We start from the raw sequence: 20,597 nt of genomic DNA, 5'->3' as shown, positions 1-20,597 counted from the left end.
ACAAAGCACATGTGGACTGGTTGGGCAAACTCCCAAGCACCCTCAAGGATCCTGCCAAGGGTCCAGAGCTGGTCCACAGTTCCACAACGGGGCGAAAACCGCATTGCTCCTCCTGAATCCAGTGTTCAACTATCCGGCGGACCCTCCTCTCTAGTACCCCCGAATAGACCTTACCAGGGAGGCTGAGGAGTGTGATCCCCCTGTAGTTGGAACACACCCTCCGGTCCCCCTTCTTGAAAAGAGGGACCACCACCCCAGTCTGCCAGTCCAAGGGCACTGCCCCCGATGTCCACGCAATGTTGCAGAGTCGTGTCAGCCACGACAGCCCCACAACATCCAGGGCCTTGAGGAACTCCGGGCGGACCTCGTCCACCCCCGGGGCCCTGCCACCGAGGAGCTTTTTGACCACCTCGGTAACCTCAGCCCCAGAGATAGAGGAGCCCACCCCCGGGTCCCCAGGCCCTGCTTCCCCAACAGAAGGCGTGTCGGTGGGATTGAGGAGGTCTTCGAAGTATTCCTTCCACCGATCCACAACGTCCCGAGTCGAGGTCAGCAGCGCCCCGTCGCCACCATACACAGTGTTGACGGAGTACTGTTTCCCCCTCCTGAGACGCCGGATGGTGGTCCAGAACCTCTTCGAAGCCGTCCAGAAGTCGTTTTCCATGGCCTCGCCAAACTCCTCCCATGCCCGTGTTTTCGCCTCGGCGACCGCCGCCGCCGCACTCCGCTTGGCCTGTCGATACCTGTCTGCTGCCTCTGGGGTCCCACAGGCCAAGAAGGCCCAATAGGACTCCTTCTTCAGCTTGACGGCACCCCTTACCGCCGGTGTCCACCAGCGGGTTCGGGTGTTGCCGCCCCGACAGGCACCAACCACCTTACAGCCACAGCACCAGTCGGCCGCCTCAGCAATGGAGGCACGGAACACGGCCCACTTGGACTCATGTCCCCAGCCTCCCCCGGGACATGGTCAAAGCTCTTCTGGAGGTGGGAGTTGAAGTCCTTCTGACGGGAGACTCTGCCAGACGTTCCCAGCAGACCCTCACAATGCGTTTGGGTCTGCCAGGTCTGACCAGCGTCCTCCCCCACCATCGGAGCCAACTCACCACCAAGTGGTGATCGGTTGACAGCTCCGCGCCTCTCTTCACCCGAGTGTCCAAGACATACGGCCGCAAGTCCAACGATACGACTACAAAGTCGATCATTGAACTGCGGCTAGGGTGTCCTGATGCCAAGTGCGCATATGGACACCCTTATGCTTGAACATGGTGTTCGTTATGGACAATCTGTGGCAAGCACAGAAGTCCAATAACAAAACACCACTCGGGTTCAGATCGGGGGGGCCATTCCTCCCGATCACGCCCCTCCAGGTCTCACTGTCGTTGCCAGCGTGAGCGTTGAAGTCCCCCAGCAGAACGAGGGAGTCCCCAGAAGGAGCACTCTCCAGCACCCCCTCTAAGGACTCCAAAAAGGGTGGATACTCTGAACTGCTGTTTGGACCATAGGCACAAACAACAGTCAGGATCCGTCCCCCAACCCGAAGGCGGAGGGAGGCTACCCTCTCATTCACCGGCGTAAACTCCAACGTACAGGCACCGAGCGGGGGGTAATAGTATTGCCACCCCTGCCCGGCGCCTCTCACCAGTGGCAACTCCAGAGTGGAAGAGAGTCCATCCCCTCTCAAGAAGACTGGTTCCGGAGCCCAAGCCATGCGTCGAGGTGAGGCCGACTATATCTAGTCGGAACTTCTCAACCTCGCGCACCAGCTCAGGCTCCTTCCCCACCAGAGAGGTGACATTCCACGTCCCCAGAGCTAGCTTCTGCAGCCGAGGATCGGACCGCCAAGGTCCCCGCCTTCGGCTGCCGCCCAGCTCACACTGCACCTGACCCCTACGGCCCCTCCTACGGGTGGTGAGCCCCCTTAGCTTGACGGCAAGCGTCTTGGATTTTTGGTCATTTCGACATGCCAAATTATGCTGTTTTTAGTTCATTTTGCACCTTTCTTTGCTATGGCGTGTCTTGGGAGGTTATTCTAACTTGTTTTACGCTGTTTTCAACAGTTTTTGGGACATGCCAAATTTTGACATTTTTGCCTTGCTATAGTCTTGGATTTTTGGTCGTATTTTTGACATGCTAAATTATGCTGTTTTCACCTTTTTTGCAACTTTTTTTTGCTATAGCGTGTCTTGGGAGGCAATTCTAACTTGTTTTAAGCTGTTTTCAACAGTTTTTGGGACATGCTAAATTTTGACATTTTTGCCTTACTATAGTCTTGGATTTTTGGTCATTTTGTCGACATGCCACATTATGATTTTTTTTTTGCTTTTTTGCAACTTTCTTTGCTATGGTGTGTCTTGGGCTATTCTAAGCTTTTTCCAGCTTTTTTACACAGTTTTTGGGACATGCCAAGTTTTTGATATTTTTGCCTCATTATAGTCTTGCCAAATTTTGACATAAAGTACGTTGAAAAAAGTCCAATTTTTTCTGCTCCTAAAAATGGCTTACAACCACATATATTAGCTTGCAGATGTGTTATGTCATACAATGTGCAAATAAAGGCCAAAAAAGGCCAAAACCCTCATAATTTAGCATATCAAAAAAATGGCCAAAAGGCAATAGTATAGTATGGCGAAAAAAGTCAAATTTTGACTGCTCCTTAAAATGGCTGAAAACAACATAAAATAGCTTGAAGAGATGCGTCATAGTAAACAAAGTGGGAAATTAAGGCCAAAAAAGGCTAAAAGATGTACAATTTAGCATTACGAAAAAAATTGCCAAATACTGCATGGTGTTGAATGGCGAAATAACTTTGACAAGCCCAAAAAATGGCTAAAAACAACATATCATAGTTTGTGGAGTCGCGTCGCGTCGTAGCATACAAAGTAATCATATTTTAATTTATAATAATATAATGTTTGATAATATTTAATAATAATATAGCATTAAAAAAAGATGTCAGAAAACTTCATAATATAGTATGTTGTGACACCTTAGTAATTAGTATGTCATCCAAAAACATGCAACAATGTCATACTATAGCATGTTGTCCAAATATATTGTATATCGTCTTACAAAAATTTCTGTTTTGTCCTGTTGTTGCGTTTACCTTATCAGCCCAGGGTTGTGACGGACACGGATGAGACAGAGCTCGCCCGGCAGCTGGAGAGGCTAGAGAGGGAAAATGCCGAGGTTGATGGAGATGATGACGCAGAAGAGATGGAGGCCAAAGCAGAGGATTAGAGTTTGTTCTTGCGGAAAAGCTGCAAGGAAAAAACATCAGAGGAGAAAAGGGTTAACTTCACATTGCGAACATTAACTGCTGTTAAAAGTTAATTGGTAAATGCCCCTGTTTGTTCTTTAGCAAGGTTTGTTTCACAAGGTGGTAACACTGAAAGTTACCACCTTCTGGCATTCACTAAGCTCTTACTTCAGAGCCCAGTGTCTTCAGTGGCGCTTCATCTCTGGATGTGATTGATTTCACGGGGAGTGCATGGGCTCATCTGTCTCAAAATCAGTCAGAGGTGACTGTGTGCTGTTTTCTTCCAGTTTAAAGGTTTTTACTTGCCAGACCTACTCTTGTGTAGCTCACACCACATCAATAAAGTTGTGGAATTTTTTATCTCAATGTGTCTTTATCAATTATTGTGTTATACAAGTGGTTGCATTTTAAGCAATATTACAAGAGAGGGTGTTCTCAAACATCATTTTAGCATGACAGATATTCCTTGCTTTCAACAAACGCACCTGCCGATACCGGTTTTATTTGCTTAGATAAATTTACAATTTGTTCTGCAATTTCACAATCACTGTCTAAACTGTATGAATCTACAGCTAAATGATATGTTATAAATTAATTAAAAAAAACATAAGAGCTAAATAAGAATGAGACTTGAACTGCTGATCTCCAGCACTTTAACCATGTGCTTAACAAATGAGCTAAACAGTCACACACATCTGATGAGATGGTCAATGTTTCCTTTATCTCAGTAATAGTTGTGATATCTGTCAAAAACTTGTTTGATATGTAGTTCACGCCGATAATCATCTAAGTCGTCAGTGACGTCTGTCGAAACTCGTCTGATATATGAGTCCAGCCAATATTCCTTGATTTCCACAGACGCACCTGCTGATACTGCTTTTTACCTGTTTCTGGACCACTTCACCTCATTTTTAGGCCAAAATGATATTTTACTCAACTTTACGTGCCTAATTTGTCTGGCAATATCACAGTCAGTGTCTCAACGGTATCAATCTACAGCTAAATGATATTTGATACATAAATTTAAAAAACCTGCAAAATAAGATTTGAACTGTTGTATTTTGGCATTAAAACCACCTGCTGAATCAGCTGAGCTAAACAGCAGCAGGTAAATAGAAGAGAAATCATCTTTTCTTTAGCTCAGTAACAGTTGTGACATCTGTCAAAAACTCAACCAATATGTGGCTCAGGCCAATAATCAACTAAGTTTTTGGAACAGCAAAATTCAGTATCGGCAGTGATGTCTGTTGAAAGTCGACTGATATGAGTCCCGCCAATATTCCTTGATTTCGACAGACGCACCTGCTGATACTGCTTTTAACCTGTTTCTGGACCACTTCACCTCATTTATGGGCCAAAATGACATAAAACTCAACTTTACGTGCCTAATTTGTCTGGCTATATCACAATCAGTGTCTAAACTATATGAATCTACAGCCAAATTATATTTTATAGATAAATTAAAAAAAAAAAAAAAGTTACAAACAAGATTCGAACCCACACACTACTGCATTTTAACCAGCAGCATAGTCAACCAAGCCAAACAACCAGTCATGATTTCAGGGGCGGCGATATTTTATTTATATCCATAACAGCAGTGATTTCTGCCAAAAATTTGCATGATATGTGGCTCACGCCAATAATCGCCGATTGAAATTCTTTTCAGGGCAAATATCATCGCAACTTGTTACAACTTGACTCATGTTTCTCACCTCAGCTTCCTGTCTCACAACCCAACTGCCTGTAACGTGACTGACTTTCCTGTCTCTTGACCTAACTTCTCGTCTTTCCTCCAGTCTCCTGTCTCTTGACTGCCCTTGCTGTCTTCTCAGCTGAACTTCAAAATTCACCTGTCCCAGGTAAAACTCAAACCACCAACCTCAGACACACTAGCCTCTGATTTAACCACGAAGACAAACCTCAAGTCATTCCTCTGTTTTAAGTGTTTGTTGCAAGGTACGTCATCGATGACTTATATCAGCAGAGCAGACAGCTATATCAGCTGATATTTTATTTTATTTATGCCATGAAAGTCAAATGTCACCAGCTAACAGTTGAACCAGAAACCTAAACTGTATGAATCTACGGCCAAATTATATTTATTTTTTTGCCTAATGTTTAATATCTAAAATTTCTGTCACTAAAAAAAAGGCTTAGAATTAATAAACATATTACAGATGAATTAATTCCATCAAACAAAACAATTTTCCAAAATAGCATTTATTTTTACTTTTCAAACTTAAATTCATTTATACAGATAATAGATGGCTGTTGGATGAAATACTTTGTTGTCAGTGGTCAGTTTTGCTCGTGACACCCAACAGTGAGGAGGTATGGCTGCCCACCCTGCTGGTTGTGGAGACGCTCCTCCAAACTGCAGTATAACAAGAGTTGAGATAAGGAACCTCAAGCAGCGAGCAATATGCAGTCAGAAAACTAACTCAAATAAGTGATAACTCAAACATCTTACCAGCCAGTGCAAGATGGGGATGCTGATCATCCTTTGGACTGTTGTCAGATGCCAAGAAATTTATCCTGTGCTGCTTGCAGCGTCGTAGAAGTGTTCGAGTCCAGCTTGTGGCCCTTTGCTGCTTGTTGTTCTCCCTTCTCTGTCCCAGCTTTCCTGATTCTCTCAAACTGTCCTATAAATAAAAGGAAAGTGCCCCCAAAAAATAATCTTTAACATTCAATCACAGTAAAGGTTGATAAAAAAAAAAAAAACACCTAGCCAACTACCTCCAGCGTCAAATCTTAAACATTATTTTAAAACAAAAAAAGCTTTTCCTTCCATTGATATGAGCTTACAGGGAAATTGTCAAATCAGTTAAGGTGGGCACAGTTGGTATCTGAAGATAGCTAGCTATCATAGACTGCAAGCAAGCATCAGTTAACAAAGTGGACAAACTTGCGGTTCAGTCATGGCAAAAAACAATGCTCTGTAAAGCTGATGATCCCTAGATGTGTCACTGAAACAGTTGTACATTGATTCTATAACTTGCAGTACGAACATTAAGTTTGCACTTCCCCTGTAGAGCTGCTTCCAGGAACAAAAGCGCTTCGATTTGTCTCGTAGTCTCCAGCTGTGGAAGTGAAATGCAAAAGTGTCTGTGGGTGGAGCGTAATTGCATCTCTGCATCATCATTTCCTGAAATTTCATCACTCCAATTTTTGCTATGTTGATGTCATTTAGCCTTTCACCTTTCACTGCGGCCTCACTTTGTCTATATTTCCCATCATGCCTAGATCTGGACTAAGTCTTGTTCGGTTTGCAAATAAGTTTGCTGTTTTCTGGTCACACACACAAAAATGTCACTTTTTGTCAGTGTTAATACATATCTGTGTAAAACATGGTGGTTTTATGCTGTATTGTTTTGTTTTTATTTGTAAGATTTTTTCTGACTTTTATTGCCTTTAATGGACAGGACAGCTTGAGCATGGAGGGGGGGGGGGGTGCAAACACTGCTTTAAATATAGTGGCAGTGATATTGTACTTACATTACTGCAGTAATAATATCATGGGTCCTGGAGATATGACTCAGAAACGGCGGAGTAATCTTCTTAGTGCTGAGACAGATGTGCTGTAATGCATATTTGAGCACGTTCTAAAAGTCTTGTTGGCCAATCAGATTGCTTTGTCGGAACTACTTGTTGAATAATACTGGTTAACATAGAATGCATACTTTGTTATTTTTGCTATTTGGCAAGAAAATAGACTGCTGGTTCAGATACGGTTATTAAAAAAAAAAAAATCAATTTATTCAAATGTTTACCGATACAAAAAACAAATAGAGACCATCCTCACAACTTATTATTTCTATAGTGGTTATGACGTGTGTGCTTTCACAGTGACAGAGTTGTCATCATACAAGATAGCCAATGGGTCTTGTCAGCAGACACATTCAAAAACGACAGCTAGGTGCTTTTTTTAGATGGTCTGAGGATGAGAACATACCACGATTGGGAATGAGATAAGGAAAAATTTAGGGAAAATCTCTTGACTTGACAGAAATTATGTATAGTTGTGTCTAAACCCTGAATAAATAACCCTGTAAAAAATATCACATCCTTGTAGTTGCGCATATAGACCCAAGAGAACTTATCTGGTAATTGAACAATGGTCCTGTCATCGGTTTCCTCTCAGACTTGTCTCATTGTCAAATAATGACTTACTGTATGTACAAGAAAGCACACCGACACAGTCAGCACCTGCAAAGACAGATGGGAGGAGAGAAAAACCCTCGCCATGACCTGAACAAGTGGTGAAAATGAGCAGAATCTGCCGTTACACTCGGTACCAGTATGGACACGTCGCTTTCTTTTGGTTGACATAATTGCGCTACACTATTATACACAATGTATGGAAAGAAAATGGTTGATCTTCATTCAGTGGTTATTTTTGCTTATTTAACCAGTCCAATCTTCTTAGCTTCGGTTTCATAAATGAGTAACCTCCACATCTTCACTATGAAGACTTCAGCTTCTTCATCAAGAACCTAAAGTAGGAGAAATGAGAACAGTTTTTTTCATGATTTTTAATGACATGCCATACTGTGAATTTTTTTTACGAGTTTGGACGACATACTATACTATGAAGTTTTTTCATCGTTTTGGACGACATAAAATTTTGGATGACATACTATACTATGGCATTTTGTCACTATTTTGAAAGTGATACTTTGACAGATTTTCATGATTTTGGATGACATACTATTGTATGATATTGGTAGACATACTTTAGTATGACTTTTTTCATGATTTCCATGAAACTGGATGACTAACTATACAGCATGCCTCATCAAACGTCATTGCATAGTGTTCCTAAAAAATATCATAGTATAGTATGCCTGAAAAAGTCAGTTTATTATGCCTAAATATTGTGAACGTACAGTATGCCTAAAACAAATACGCAAAAATATGCCATAATACACAGCACCTGGCCTTATTGTCATAATTGATTTGTCTATTGATTGATTTCTTGAAAGGTCAACAGAATACTGAAATTTGTCCAATATAATTTCACAGAATCCAATGTTGCAAATCCATTTTTTTGACAAACTGTAAAAAAAAAAAAAAAAAAAAAAAAAAACCCTTAAATATTAAGTTTAATATCAAATGACGCAAAAGACGCAATTGCTCTCATTCAAGAGAGTTAATTTTGGAATTTTGGTTCGCAAAATTTTCAATATTTTCTTGAAGCAAGAACTGTCAAAAACAATTGCTTAATATTTTTCTCTTCATCAGAGAACAATAACTTTTGGATTCAGCCAATTTTTTCTCACATACTCGACATGAAAAATGGTGTATTTTGACAAGGAGTTAGATTTTTAACACCCACAGACTTTACCTTTTCAACATTCAAATATGACAAAATAATAGAGAGCATTTCACCATTAAAACTATCTCACTGCTACCATGACGTTAACAGTCGACATGAACATAAAATGAAGGCAGCAAACAGTGAGGGCTTACTCATCCATTACATTACTCACCATAGCAACATCATCCAAGATGCTCTGTGGCATACTGTGAGCCATCACCTGGGAAAGACAAAACCCATCAGGATCATTCCATGTTTCACTTTCCCTTCTAGTCTGAATGAACTAAAATGTACAAACATCACAAGATCAGAACCTTCGAGCAGACAAAGTCCACTAATGTCGCCTCTTCCTCTCCAATGTACTCAATAATCTTTTTATTGATCCAGGGCCGAACACGTCGTTCCATTAATGTCTGAAAAAGGACAAGATATGAAGGCACGGGTTATAAAAAGTGGCATTAACATCTGCTTCTGTTGTGAATGACTTACAGTATATAAATGAGACACTAAAGAAGCAGAGGTGGATAAAACCATCCAGTGACCTCTCTTCTGTTACAGATTTTATAAAAAGTGTAACCACCCAGAGGTCATAGTCCAAAATTTGTGAATACACTAACTATGGACTTTATGAAACCATCTCATAATGCTACTACTCTTGAAGGCCAATTTTATAGAAGATTATCTTCTACGTTAACAACAAGTGGCTAAAAAGACATTGTGAGTGACATACAACTCATTCTCCTGCTCTACTCACCGTGTCAACCATAGACCAGTCCAGCGGGTAGGAAAATAGCTCAGGCTTCGCTGTGGGAATCTTTTCTATCAGGCTCTTGATGTGTTTACGTTTCTCCTCCGTGTTGGCCCCCTTTATGCTGGAGAGTCCTGCCCCGTCCACCCCGAGGCTCTTGTCATCGTCATAATCCAGGGGAACCAACTTCCTCTTGCGTGGCTGTTCGTCGGCCTCTTCGTCATCGAACTTGTTGAAGACGCTGTCCACAGGCAGCTTCTTTCTCTTTCCTGCGTTGGGTTGACTTGGGCTTCCTGTAGCACCTGGAGAGGACAAGGAGCTTTATGAAGCTTTACGGTTTTCATTTACAAATGATTAGGTTCACTTGAATTTGCATCGCTGGAGTTACTTGTCTGTTCTGCAGTGACTAAATCAAAACTATTATGTTTCCTTTAATGTTCGTCAGTATCTGTTTCAATAAAAGGAAAAAAAAAACTATGAGTGAAATGAAAGAAGCAGAACACTCAAATTCATAATTCACCCTAACGCTGAAAACACACCAAGCAGCAGCAAAGTGCAGCTCACCGCAATAATTACATTTTTCTGCAGCCAGGAGGCGTGTTCACGTTGTTAAAACTTTTCGGAACATGGGTCAACATGTCAGAGGAGTCACAGGATATTTACTGACTGGCTGTTAAGGCTGCAAAAAGGTGCACATCACCACAAAATTTGACTGCCTGAACTTGGAGCATCCACCTCAACTTCTATAGACATTGCATGACAGCTTCACGCAACCACGCTTTGCTGCTGTTTGTTCATGTTTTCAGTATAATGTTATAGTTAAAGCTCATGAATCATTGGTATGTGTCATGAATCTTTTTGTGCTTGAGGAAATATACTTTTCATATGCAGCACCTTTTTCTAAATATGCCTTGCTACCTGTGATTTCTACATTATCCAGACAAATTTTAATGTTGCACTTTGTGCTCCGTACATATGAGAAAGAATTCCCTGCAAGTTTTTCCAGTCGAATGAAAATACATGTAAGAGAGAACAGAACTGTGGTGTGAGGTGGGTGGTAGTAAAAATGATGGATGAGGATGTTTTATCACAAAAAACCGCTGACAACAAATATGCAAGCGGTGCATTCTGGTCCATGAAGTCTACTTTCAGTGCAGAAATGTGCCTGTTTCTCTGAATCTTGAGGATTTCTCCCTTTTTGGTTGAACATTTTAACGAAATCTAGAGAGAAGCTCTTTTTCTTAGACCTACACCAATATATCTAATACAGAACCACCATGTGTGTTTTAGAGAAAAATCTGGCAATATAATGGTTATTTAACATCACACTAATCAATGACTTATTTGTCACATGAAATCATACAAAGTACAACTTCAGTAAAATGCACCGCCAGCAGCTCCTTTAACTTGCGCATTGCAATCCAGTCCTTTTTTGCCTCTTTTATTGTAGACTGCTGCTTCATAATGGAGTCGAGCTCTCAGCTGTATACAAAGTAACAACTGACATGAATTCTCAATAAATGTCGGGTGAGTAGAGCTGCAACAGCCGGCTTCATTATCACATAATCTGACAGCTATTGTATCGATTAACCAATTAACCAGTTTGTCTAAATTATGTCCGAAAATAGTGACAAATGTGCATTCAGTTTACTTCAACCATCTACAAGGATATAAAACTGAAATAAAACATCTCACATCCATGAAGCTAGAATGAATGACAATTTGGCAGTGACTTAGGTGGTCAGAAAAGTGAATTCACTGAAAATCAATATACTGTAGTTGCTGATTAAATCTCTGCCGGCATGACATAATAATTAAATATTTTTAACTCTCTCTGTGAGCGCTCCACACCTGTCCATGTTACAGTGAGGACACATTTCTTTTGGACTCACCCAGTTTGAGGCTGAGGCCGATCTTTGGCCGGTGTTCCTCCTGCGGCAGCGCCTCTGGGGGCGAGTTCTCATGAGGAATGATGATACCGCAGGGTGACTCGTCCCCAGGTGTATTGGGGGATGCGTTGCCGCTTGCCGACGACACAGAGGGTGCTGCTGTGATTGGCCGCATCGTGGGCTTCAAGCATGGTTTTACATCAGGGTTGTCTTCATCGTCTTCATAATAATCATCCTCACCCTCCTCCACCTCGTCGTCTGAGTGGGCGGGCCGTGCGCGGGGTTCTGCTCTTTCCTGTTCCTGTCGGTGGTCCCGGTAGTCTCGTGAACCCCTGTGGCGTTCCCGTTTCTCCTCGGGCTCTGGCTCTTGGATGATAGGAGGTTGTCTCAGACGCTCCTCCTCTTCCTCCTCCATCTGGACCAATAAGAGGCAGATATGCCGAAGATTAACACCCAATCAGTGTTTTACAGAAAAGAAGGTCAACAGACAATGAAAGCTGGACACCACAGATGTGCAGAGATGCAGAGAGACGTGGATAATAAAGTGACCTTCACAAAGACAACACACAGCATGCCCACTCACTACAGATATACAGACAAACACAAACAGATAAAAACAGACACACACAGACACACACATTATTAAGGAGAAGCATACCCTGCGTAGCTCTGCGTCTGGGTTTGGATGTCCCTCGTCTAGCAGCCTCTGTCTGATCTCCTCCAGCTCCTCCTTCTCTCTCTTCCTGTCACGCTCGTCCGCCTCCATCTCCTTCTCTCGGTCTCTGAGACGCTTCTGCAGCGCACTGCCCCTAGGGGTCATACCAAAAATAACAGCCTTCAGAACAAAAGCCATAGCTGCAGCATTGCATCTGCTAATACAAGTCAGATCTGGGTCACACAGCATCTGCTGCCACTTTTTACTGTTTTTATTTTTTTTACATGCTTAGGTACCACATGGCCCAAATTTGTCAAACAATAACATGGATACCTAAAGGTTTATGTCTTCCTATGTTTAGCCAAAATTAAAAAAACATTTCTGACAATGTCGGATTCGATTAGATGTCATGAACATCACACATCGACAAATTCTGCACATCGGATGAAAAATCCTATTAACAGAGACAAATGTGCACTTTTATTTTTGATTGACAATCTATTTAACTTGGCCTAATTAAAGACAGCCCCGCAGCACTGCTGTGTTGCTCACCTGTAATACTTAGGGTCATCTCTGTCATCGTCATAGTCTTCGAGAAACTCTTTCAACCGTTTGCCCTCTTTCACCTAAAGAAACACAGGACCATGCCTTTTCTTCAGGATAATAGAGTCATGTTTGCTCAAACATTTTATTGTGTGACTTATCAAATGACATATGAACACAAAATGAATCACACAAAAGTCTCCATCTTGGCAACTGACGTTAACGTGCACATTTACTGATGCTAAAGAGCAGGCATTAACACTGATAACTGATAAGTTCTGACTGTAAGATTTAATACATTCTGTCCTAGAATTAACAGTGATTATTCAAATTTGCTGGGTTTTAAAAATCTACTTCAAAAATTGTTCGCTTTAAGGTCAAACTCAGTAATATTCTAGTTTGAAGAGGACAAGGAAGGATGAACACAATGCCTACTATCTTCATGTTTTTGTTCTGTTTTACTTTACTTTGTCTTTTTGTGCTCATCTTTTATCATCTTTTTGCCATGTCTGAGCTTTTCTGTGTCAATATAAAAAAAGCAATAAATATTTTTTTTAAAAATAAAAAAGAGGTAAGGGTGCACATTTAGTGTTCAAGGGTTAGGGGTTGGCAAAGTTGGACACCTCTTACGAACATCAGTGGTCATTTAATGCGCTCTCACCATTTCTCTTCTACGCTCATCTTCCCTCTCGGTCTCTTTGGCGTAGTCCCGGGCCTTCTTCCTCTCCCTGAGCTCCCAGTTTTTTAGTCGCTGTCGTCACAATAGTATCAAGTAAGTCACAATCAAACACAATCATAACATCAAGCGAAAAGGGTAACACACATGTTATTTTGCTACAAGTGCTGCTGTGATGCTTAATCTCTTATTTTACCTTTTACTCTGGGGATTCCCGATATTTTTAAACATCCACATTTAGATACTTAGACTTATATAATGAACCATCATCTCTGACAGGTGTGTGGTTGCCCAACTGCCATTTTCACATCTATATAATGTGACAATGGCAGATTGTTAGCCTAAAGTAATTTTTTTATTTTTTTTACATGGATACAGTCCAGGTAACCTCCAAGCATCCTTACCTCCTGATAGGCTGCCTCCTTGTCTCTGAGTTTCCGCTCCAACTTCCTGCGTTCATAGGCCTCCTCTTCATCATCCTGGTCTCGTTTTTTTTCCCTGTCTCGGTCTCGACTCACCTCCCTGCAAAAACAATAAGAATACATTATCCTTCAGTATAAACTGGAAACAACATAATCAGTTGGAGAAGAGTCAGAGTTAGCGATATGTCAATCAAACATTGTCTATATATATATTTTCACCGGTTTTCAATCCTGCCATTAGTTTCAGTCATTATCAATGTAAACCACTTACAACAAGCTCCTGATAGTTAATCCATCACAATCAAACTGAGCCAGCTATCGGTGGCTATAGATTTTTTATTAATCAGTTTATCTCCCAGATCTGATGTGTATGACTAAAATACACATCATGAGGTTTTTTTTTTAATCACCTGGATCGGCTGCGCTCTGGGCTCCTGTCACGGCTCCTGTCCCTGTCCCAGTCTCTCTCTCGCTCTCTTTCTCTGGTCCTGCGGTCGCGGTCTTTGTCTCTGTCTCTCTCCCGTTCTCGCTCTCTTTCCCTCTCCCGTTCCCTCTCTCGTTCCTTCTCCCTCTCGCGGTCCCGGCGCTCTCTCTCCCGCTCTCGCTCTTTTTCCCGCTCCCTGCGTTCCCGCTCAAACTCCAGCCGCTCCTTCTCCCTCTTGTCCTTCTCTTCTTCTAGTTTCTGCAGAGCAAAACACAAGCAGGGTCAGCCAGTGCCACACGTGGTCCAGTGAGTCTTCTGCAGTCAATTTGCTACTGTGCACAGATCAAGTGGTTTCCAGATTTTGAAAGGTTTCATACAGGAACATGCCCTATCATAATCAGTAAAAGTCTCGTAAGAGAAGATGGAATCATAACTGGGAAAACCTGGAGGGATCAAATAAGCTCTCCCTCACAGAGAGACAGCTTCATCATTCATCTAAAGCAATACAGTGAACTTTGCTGCTTCAGAATAAACTACAGTTTAGCATGAATGTAACTGGAAACCACTTAAATGGTCAAAAAGATCTGTGGGACATGTTCAACTTGAGGCATTCATAACAAGTAAAAGGTGCTGCAAAAGACAATGCTTTTTCTCTCCTTAAGAGTCCTCCTCTCAGAACAAGAAAAACAAAAACAGAAAACAGGCGTCAGTCTTTTGTTGAACTAGTTGTTTGTGACTTACAGGTGTTGAACTATGGATTCAGCCCTTCGCTGCCCCTACAAGCCTTTAAAGTTAGGCCTGGGAGGAAAGCAGGTCACACGGTATACAAGGGAAAAACGTTATGGGATTCTGTCTTGCTTAAGCATCATCATTATCATCATCATCAGAAACAACAGCCTTTACTTCAATGGGTAACATGTCATTCGGTAATCAAGAAATGAACATAATGCACATCAGTAACATTTCTGCACAGATAATTGAAATTGTAGAAGCGGTCTTACCCCTGCAGAAGTCTTCAGCAGCTCTTCTTGACTTGTTACAAACACACACTCATCCCAATTCAATCCGGGCATTACACACAAGGCTTTGAGTAAAATGTGCTTAGAGTTAAAACAGAATTTGACACACTGAGTACCAAATAAAACAAATTATTAGTACTTCCATTACTTTTAGGGCACTTACACTGTTATACAGAGAAATGTACAGTCAGTGCAGCAGTCAAGTTAATTATATCAGTCATATGCAACCACAGTCAGCTGGTCTTCAGCAAGAAACAGACTAATCTAAAAGCCTCGGGTGTAGTGCAACTCAAGAGAAGGAAATTTAAGACACAAGAAAGATGATGGAGACATTTACTTAAGCATTATATCTTAACTTGATTAGATCAGATTAAGTACTATTACTAACTACTTACTCATGTAAGTTGCTCAATTTTGCTTCTGTTGTGTCTCTTTTTACTTACCTCTGTCGTGTCTTGCTAAATAAATACTTGATCAAAAATTGTTTTTACATAATTTTGCTATTTTTATTTACCATCAAATCAAACGGTACATATTTTATTAATTGGTGTCTGTAGTACTGCTTTTTTTGTTGTTGTTGTTGTTGTTTTTTGGTTTGTTTTAGCCGAATTTACTTTATAGTCTTAATTCTTAAAAGCCAGAGAAACAAATTGGAGAAGGGAATAGAAGCATTACTGGTTTTTTTATTTGTTCTTTGACAACACTGTCAAATCCTCTAATTGTGCAGTTCTTTTCTCTCTGGTTTTTGGTTTAATCTTTTGACGTGGTTGCAGGACTTGGCAAAATTTTAGCTTGGCTAGCTTAGCTTCCTAAATAAGGTCGAAAAAATAGACTGTGTACTTTACTGTCTTCCTGTACAGTTTTATAGCAGATACATAAACAGAAAAACAAGGCAAAGAGAGTAAGACAGTGATGGAGAGCAAGAGATGGAGGGGAGATGTCACACGATGACACATACAGAGAGCACGTACCTTGTCAGTCTTCAGATCAGCGTGCTGCTGTGGAGTGGGCGCCCCCCCACACTAGCATAATAAAAGCTACAGCCAAAGTCACTGCAGTGGTTATTGACAAGAGTCCTTGTGCTTCAACATTAACACCATTAAGACAGACCATCATTTACAGAGGACTCGCACAGGTTCACCGGCTCGGGCTTTCAGGGCAACACCAATAATGTCACAAAATGAAGGTGAAAAGTTTGGGGGGAACTTTTGTTTTGTCAAATGTTTGGCTGAATAAAAAGCATCATGAGCCCTGACCAACAAACACAAAAGTGCAACACAGTTGCCCCTATGCAAGTCCTCAAGAGGGGGACGCCCAGTATATGTATATAGTAAATAAAGGCTGATACTTACATCCTATCCTCGTAACTTTTTCCAAAGCTCTGAGATTCATCTTGCTTTAGTCACCATATGACCACTATCATAATGGTGGGGTTTAATGAATAGATTAGCTTTTAAGTAACTTTACATCGTCTCCATGCATTTTTGTGTGATGAATGAAGAATGGATCTATAATAATCACACCTATAGTTTCACTACGTTGGTCACAGGTGTCAAATCAGGCCTGACAAGGTGACAAAAACTAGCTGTCTGCCTACTTGTGGTGTTTGAACACTGAACATGAAACATTTCATATAATATGGGGCAAATTAAGATGTTTGATGATTTAAATTTCAAGGATTGCCAATTTGTAGCAAAGTATGCATGTTAGTGAGATCAAGAAAAGTTTTGTAAACGTGTCGGCTAAATGTGCAAGCTCTAGGAGTGAACTATGTGAGCAGCTGCTGTCCACAACCTGTAATGTCAACTACAAGATCAAAGGAGACACTTTACCTTGTGAGTGTCTCGAAATTTACTAATTTCTCTGGAAATCAGGTCTCTCTTGTCCTCCTCCATATCGATAGTGTTAATGTCGTCCTGAAGAAAGAGAATGAAAAGGTCAAATAACACTTTCACATTCTAGGTCATAATAAAAGAATAGCACAAGCCAGAGAGGGGTAAACGGAAGTTTGTACCTCTTCTTTTTTCTCCTTTTTCCTCTTGCGTCGCTGGGACTCTTCATCCTGTGAAGGCGCGTTGAGGTCAGCAGCATATTCCCGCATCAATCCATCAATAGCACCTTTGATAATCTGATCCCTCTTCTTTGTCTCCTCGTCTAGAACCTCTTCCTCGTCATCTCCTCCATCTTCAGCCTTCTTATTCTGCCAGGACAGAAAAACATCCTAGTTCAGTTTCACTGCAATAAATATTTAAATCAGTTCACAAATCTCAGATGTGGGCGGCAATTAAGAGATCTGGAACGAGGCTAGACTGATTTCTGAGGCAATAAACTTAGGCACACTGATCATATTCATCTCCAGTAATTCCCTAAAACAGAATAATACCCCATTTGCAGTCTTTTTCTTGGCCTTCCACTCGTCCAGCTGAGCTTTAGTCTTGGCATCCACCTTTACCAACAGATTTTTGTCTCCAATTTGCAGGTCGTGAAGCAGCCGCAGTGCTCGCAATGTGGACTCTGGTTCCTTGTACTCACAAAACCCAAAGGCTGCAACAAATATAGAAGTGAGACGACATGATTACAGTTTCATATATGGATGTGTATGATTTGATGGGATAATAAACACAGATGAACAGAGTGATTTCTGGTGGGTTTTACATAAAATCATCATTTGGAGTTAGAGCTGATAACCCAAGTTAGCCATGGATGACAGTATTATGAATTACCTTGAAGCTTGCCAGAGGCTCCTTGGACTCTTTTCCAGCTCAAAACAATTCCACATTTCTATAATGAGAGCACAAAGGGAAGAATAAATAATAACAATAAAGTTTATCTATATAGCACTAATAGAAAAGAACATTGCAAAGTGCTTTTATACTTAAAAACACAAAATTCACACACAGAAAAAAAACACAGCACAAAAGACAAGACAGAAAACAATTTAAAACAAAACACAAGAAGAACAGAAAAACAACACATAAGAAAAATTGGGAAAAGGAGGCTTCACAACTTAGGCAGAAGTAAACTTTATCAAATAAATAACTACGACAGCAAAGAACTCATTTTCAACAGGATGCCTACGCAATCCATGATATTAAAATGAAAGACATTACATCGGTGTACGCAAAAAAGCGTATTGTGATCTTTATTTTAAGTACATCTATAAGAACTTATCAGGATGGCGGTAGATGTAATCCTTGAATAAAGTTTAAAAGAAACAATCTGTGTGATTTCAGTGAAAATTTTGGATGCAACTCCCATGCCCAATACATAAATATTTCATAACTTTGAGACCTAAATACATGCAATGCTTGTGAACCCCTTCCCATTCCTTACCGCGAGCAGCTGTCTGATCAGCATGTCTGAAGCTTTCTCTGATATGTTTCCCACAAACACTGTTGTGGTGGGGCCGCTGCTCTCGTCATTGTCTTTGACTCGCAGTATTTCCTTCTTATGGATTGCAGGTTTACTGATCACTTGCACAGAAGGCACCATAACTGCAGATGTGGGGGTCATTATGCCGACATGAACTGGGATCATTGGAGCTCCTGCAACAGCCAAAGGAACTATACATTAACTAACAAAGCTGAGTGATATTAAATGCTTTTCTCAAAAGTAACTGCTTAATGTCTGTATTTTATTGCAAATGTGAGCGCTGTGCTTTGCCCTATAATCAGCAGACAGCAAATATGAAACCTTCTGGTAACACTTTTTAGCCTGAAAGCTGCTGGTGTCCCCTCTGAAATAGTATGTGTAACACTGTATAGTAGTTTAAGTCAAAGACGCTGCCATATATATTTATGTTGGGACAGATGGTTGCTTACCTGAGGAAAAGCCAGCAAACTGAGGGGGCATCCCAGGCGGGGGCAACAGCGGCCGGTTTAAATGTGGGGGGAATGACATCCTGGGTGTGAATTAGACCAACCTGAGGAAGGAAAATACCTCTTAGTGTATCAGTGTTAACAACATATATCTAACTGTTACATGTGTTAGACTCAACGACATTTTAAACGTGAAAGCGTAGGCTGATTTACGCTAAGAGGACAGAGGAGAGCACTGCCATGTTGTGTCAGTAACTTAAGTTAGAAATAAATTTAAGATCGATCTACGACTTTTGCTATCCAACTGTAACGCTAACTGGAGTTAGCTTAGCTCAGTGGAGTAACATATGTGTCCATTGACTTGATATCATTAAGCCGCATACAAATGTATTGATACTTTGTCTGATTGCGACACACTGTGTTGCAACTAAATAAAGAAACCCTAATTTAAATTAACATTACAAAACACAGCAGTGTAGCTAGTTAGCTAAAGCTAGCATCAAGCACGCTACCGAGAGTCGCGACCCGGCACAACTACACCAGGCTAAGCTAACATTAACTACACTGCTTTTCCCTAACAAGCGAAACTCACTATTGTGGGCTCAATATTAATCAAGAGTGAACGTAAAATGTTCATATAAGCATACCCAGAGTTAGGTGGCGTACAAAGGGATTAAAAAACAGCTCTAAAAAGGCAATTGATGATGAAGATCTTTGTAACTTCTCGAGTGTTGGATTAGCACGACGGCTAGTTATCACAGGCCTACAAAAATCTGAACGCATGCGCACTACGTACCAAACTACAAGCGTGTTTGTTTTGCACATCGGGACGTGGACGCTGGGCGGAGTCATAAAACAGCAGTATTACCATTAGAAGTGGTAATAATAATGATATTAATAATAATAGTATTATTAATTACTTTAGTATTGTTATTGTTACTATTATTGTTATTATTATACCCTTTAAGGTTACAAAAAAAGTTTGAGGATGGTAAAAAAGCTTTATCACAAATGTACACTTACAGTGATTTGAAAAATTTACAGGTCTCAAAGTGATTATTCTTCAAATATACTTTGGATCACTTAGGCTACTCGTGCATAGTTTCAGACAGAAAAGCCATTCAAATGTCAAACTGTTGTTGCTCTTTAATTACATTTATGCCTTTATTTGCACTGTTCTTTCTACTTCTATTGTAAATTTCTAAATTTCTTCTATTGTAAATTTTTAAATTTTCTATATTCATATTTCTTTTATATTTGCTTAAACGTTAGGCATTCTGTGGACAGCAAAGTAAGAATTTCATTGTACAGGGAAACATGTTTCCATACTGTGCATATGACAATAAACACTTTGAATCTTGAATCTTGAATCTTGTATATTCAACTGGTTTTTAATTCTTCTTTCAACATTTGACCTTTGACAGTATTTATGTTTAGTTTCCAGCTTTTCTATCAAGGTTTCACCCCTTATCTTCTGTAGGTAATACAGTTAAGCTTCCAATTCTGCCAGATTTTTAGATCCTTCAGGCAATTTGTTTTTATTGCTATTTCTGCATTTTCAGCTACATTTTTATGGAATCATTTTGTCATGCACAGGTCAATTTTTTAAATTTTGGGTATTTGGCCACCACCATAACAAGTCTTTTTTCAGATAGTGGGGAAAAAATGTCCAAAAATACACATTTTAGTGTTTTAAATGTGCACATTGCATATTTAAACATAGACATTTGTAATACAAAAAATCATTTTCTATATGCAAGTAATCAACTGGCGCTCGTTGATTACTTTAAATGCCTTTTCTTTTTTTTGAAGACAGATTTCTCCACTTCA

At 40.6% G+C, this 20,597-nt stretch overlaps 2 protein-coding genes across 2 annotated transcripts in view; one reads left to right on the top strand and one right to left on the bottom strand.

Annotated features, from left to right (window-relative positions):
* eif2s1b (eukaryotic translation initiation factor 2, subunit 1 alpha b) overlaps positions 1-3,622 on the top strand; it is a 35,000-nt gene extending 31,378 nt beyond the window's left edge. The window contains exon 8 of the mRNA XM_042502879.1: positions 3,112-3,622. Coding sequence (XP_042358813.1) covers positions 3,112-3,237 — 126 coding nt within the window. The 3' untranslated portion in view covers positions 3,238-3,622. The remainder of the gene's footprint in view (positions 1-3,111) is intronic.
* A 3,449-nt stretch (positions 3,623-7,071) lies between these two features.
* Positions 7,072-19,549, bottom strand: rbm25b (RNA binding motif protein 25b). Its single transcript, XM_042502875.1, has 17 exons — positions 19,415-19,549; positions 18,771-18,871; positions 18,283-18,494; positions 17,673-17,730; positions 17,333-17,493; positions 16,964-17,149; positions 16,782-16,865; positions 13,917-14,188; positions 13,489-13,606; positions 13,070-13,159; positions 12,418-12,491; positions 11,869-12,019; positions 11,214-11,625; positions 9,328-9,623; positions 8,888-8,986; positions 8,746-8,793; positions 7,072-7,749 (listed from the first exon to the last, which is right to left on the bottom strand). Exons 2-17 carry the CDS (start codon positions 18,847-18,849, stop codon positions 7,657-7,659), a joined length of 2,433 nt encoding a protein of 810 aa, XP_042358809.1. The 5' UTR covers positions 18,850-18,871; positions 19,415-19,549; the 3' UTR covers positions 7,072-7,656.
* Positions 19,550-20,597: the final 1,048 nt, after the last annotated feature.

Source organism: Plectropomus leopardus, chromosome 16, assembly GCF_008729295.1.
Source record: "Plectropomus leopardus isolate mb chromosome 16, YSFRI_Pleo_2.0, whole genome shotgun sequence".
Taxonomy (NCBI): domain Eukaryota; kingdom Metazoa; phylum Chordata; class Actinopteri; order Perciformes; family Serranidae; genus Plectropomus; species Plectropomus leopardus.
Note: the sequence above shows the minus strand (reverse complement) of the source record. Positions and strands in the feature narration are given on the sequence as shown.